This window comes from Ctenocephalides felis, unplaced genomic scaffold, assembly GCF_003426905.1.
Source record: "Ctenocephalides felis isolate EL2017-DRISC unplaced genomic scaffold, ASM342690v1 CF-g0.4_SCAFFOLD_01492, whole genome shotgun sequence".
Taxonomy (NCBI): Eukaryota; Metazoa; Arthropoda; class Insecta; order Siphonaptera; family Pulicidae; genus Ctenocephalides; species Ctenocephalides felis.
In genome coordinates this window covers 27,071,384-27,073,562 of record NW_020537646.1, presented here as the reverse complement: position 1 = coordinate 27,073,562, position 2,179 = coordinate 27,071,384, and the positions used below count along the sequence as shown (strand labels likewise).

At 32.5% G+C, this 2,179-nt stretch overlaps 1 protein-coding gene across 1 annotated transcript in view; it reads right to left on the bottom strand.

Moving 5' to 3' along the window:
- LOC113371097 (splicing factor 3A subunit 2-like) overlaps positions 1 to 1,592 on the bottom strand; it is a 4,346-nt gene extending 2,754 nt beyond the window's left edge. The window contains exon 1 of the mRNA XM_026611742.1: positions 1,524 to 1,592. Within this exon, the coding sequence (XP_026467527.1) occupies positions 1,524 to 1,592 (69 nt within the window). The remainder of the gene's footprint in view (positions 1 to 1,523) is intronic.
- Positions 1,593 to 2,179: the final 587 nt, after the last annotated feature.

Genomic DNA, 2,179 nt, shown 5'->3' with positions numbered 1-2,179 from the left:
CAAATAATATTTTACAAAGATTTCTTGTTTAAATTTTATGGTTCGTCATATATTGTTAATTGTTTTACAAGCTTTGTTTAAATGATTATGTTGTGTTGAATTACATATTTTTGACAACAAAAATCGTTACAAATTTGATATTTATATTTATAGTTCAAATTCCATATGGTAAGAAATTGCAAGAAATCGAAATCGAAAATATGCCAAAAATGGTGTTGCTATTTTATAGGAATAAAGCATCCCATTTTACTTATAATGGCAAAATGAAATACTGAAAAAAATTGAGAAGGCAGGTCAATCAATTTCGGAGAGATCCACTAAAAACTGTTTAAAAAAAAGACTTTTGGCGGCCATAATGATCTTTAGACATATGCACTAAAATAAAATTATCAGTTGTTTATAAAGTTTTAATAACAAGTACATATTATGGTTATACATTTTATGGGTTCCGCATCAAGATTTGTAATGTTTAACCTCTAGGCCGCAACGCAGAGCTTATGAGCTTCGATAATTTGTATCCAAAACAGCTCCCCATTGCCATCACTTAAAAAAAACTCAAAATTTTCAAAAAAAAAAAAATTAAAAAAAAATCATTATTCTACGGTACGGGAAGTTTCAGCAATTTTTACCTTGAGGCACGATGCCATACACTACTAGTTGTTTGAACTATATTTATTACCCCAGGACGATTGTGACACTCGCCAAAGGTTTTAATAACGAGTACATATTATGGTTATACATTTTATGGGCTCCGTATCAAGATTTGTAATGTTTAACCCCTAGACCAGAACGCGGCGCTTATGCGCTTCAATATATGTATCCAAAACAGCTACGCAGTGCGATCGCTTTAAAAAAATCCTAATTTTCAAAAAACCTTGGAATTTAAAAAAAAAACAAATTGTATGGTACGGGAAGTTACAGCAATTTTTACATTGAGGCACGGTGCCATACACTACTAGTTGTTAGAACTATATTTATACGCCCAGGACTATTGTGACAGCCGCCCTTTTCTTGTATGATTTGATTTTTTTGACTTATCCATCGTATTTGGACAGAATTTTTATAATTCCACGTAGACAAATGTAGTACTGTACTTAATTTAATTTTCTCACAGATATCTGGTAAATTTTAAATATAAGTTAAGTTATTTCTGATCAAAAACAAGTGGCACAACCGTACCCAATCTCACCAAATATATCAGTTGATTTGATTTTTTTAAAACTAACAAACTTACATTATAGGTATAGTATACGCGCAAATTAAAAAGGAAAGTTTATGTAACACTTACTTACATATTTGTTTCATTTTTCATTAAAATTCTATTCCAAAAATCCGACTTCTAATAATCTTCTGCCACCAGAGTGTAACCGTATTACAAACATGTAGAGAAGCGGAACAGGAAGGCGGCCAACAGATAAAGCGAGACAGATGTCCCGCCGTCCGGTAAAGACCGGGAGATTTTCCGGAAACCGGAAAAGCTTACAACCAGCCATTTCCACAATCCACACGACCTTTCTTCTTACAAAGCGCAACCCCGTCATGCTGGTTGCATGCTGGTGTGAACATTTACCACATTCAGTTGTGGTTTTCATTGTCGTTTCGCTGAAAAATAATGATGCCGTAAATAATACAGTATCAGATATAATTTTAAATTTTTTCATAATGTTTTATATACCTAATAATTTAAAAAAAATAAGTATATGCAGAAGGAGAGAATAATAAGTAGAGTAAAATAAGAGAACATTATGTTAAATTTTAAGGTGATCAAATTTTTTTAAGTCAAAACCGGGAAGGCAATTTATGGTTATGTTAATCCGGAACAGGTGTGAGGGAGTAATATGTTTGTTTTTATATTAATAACAAATGCTATTTAAGGATAGACTAAAAATCGTTTTTGAAGTAAAACTTCTTTAGGCTCGACTAGGGTGTAAATCCGTACAAATGCAACGGAAGTGCGTTACGGCAGATAAGATAAGAGTCGAGTGCCAATGATTCGTCATTCGCTCTCGATTATATCATTTCTATACGAGTCTATGTGAATAGAGATCTGTCTTTGTATGCGTACCGGCATCAACGTTGTATGCGTACCGATATCAACAAGGAAATCGGCATATAGATAAATGAACATTTTAAAGTTACATCGTAGTACAAATCTTGAATTAATGAAAAATGCCTGAAT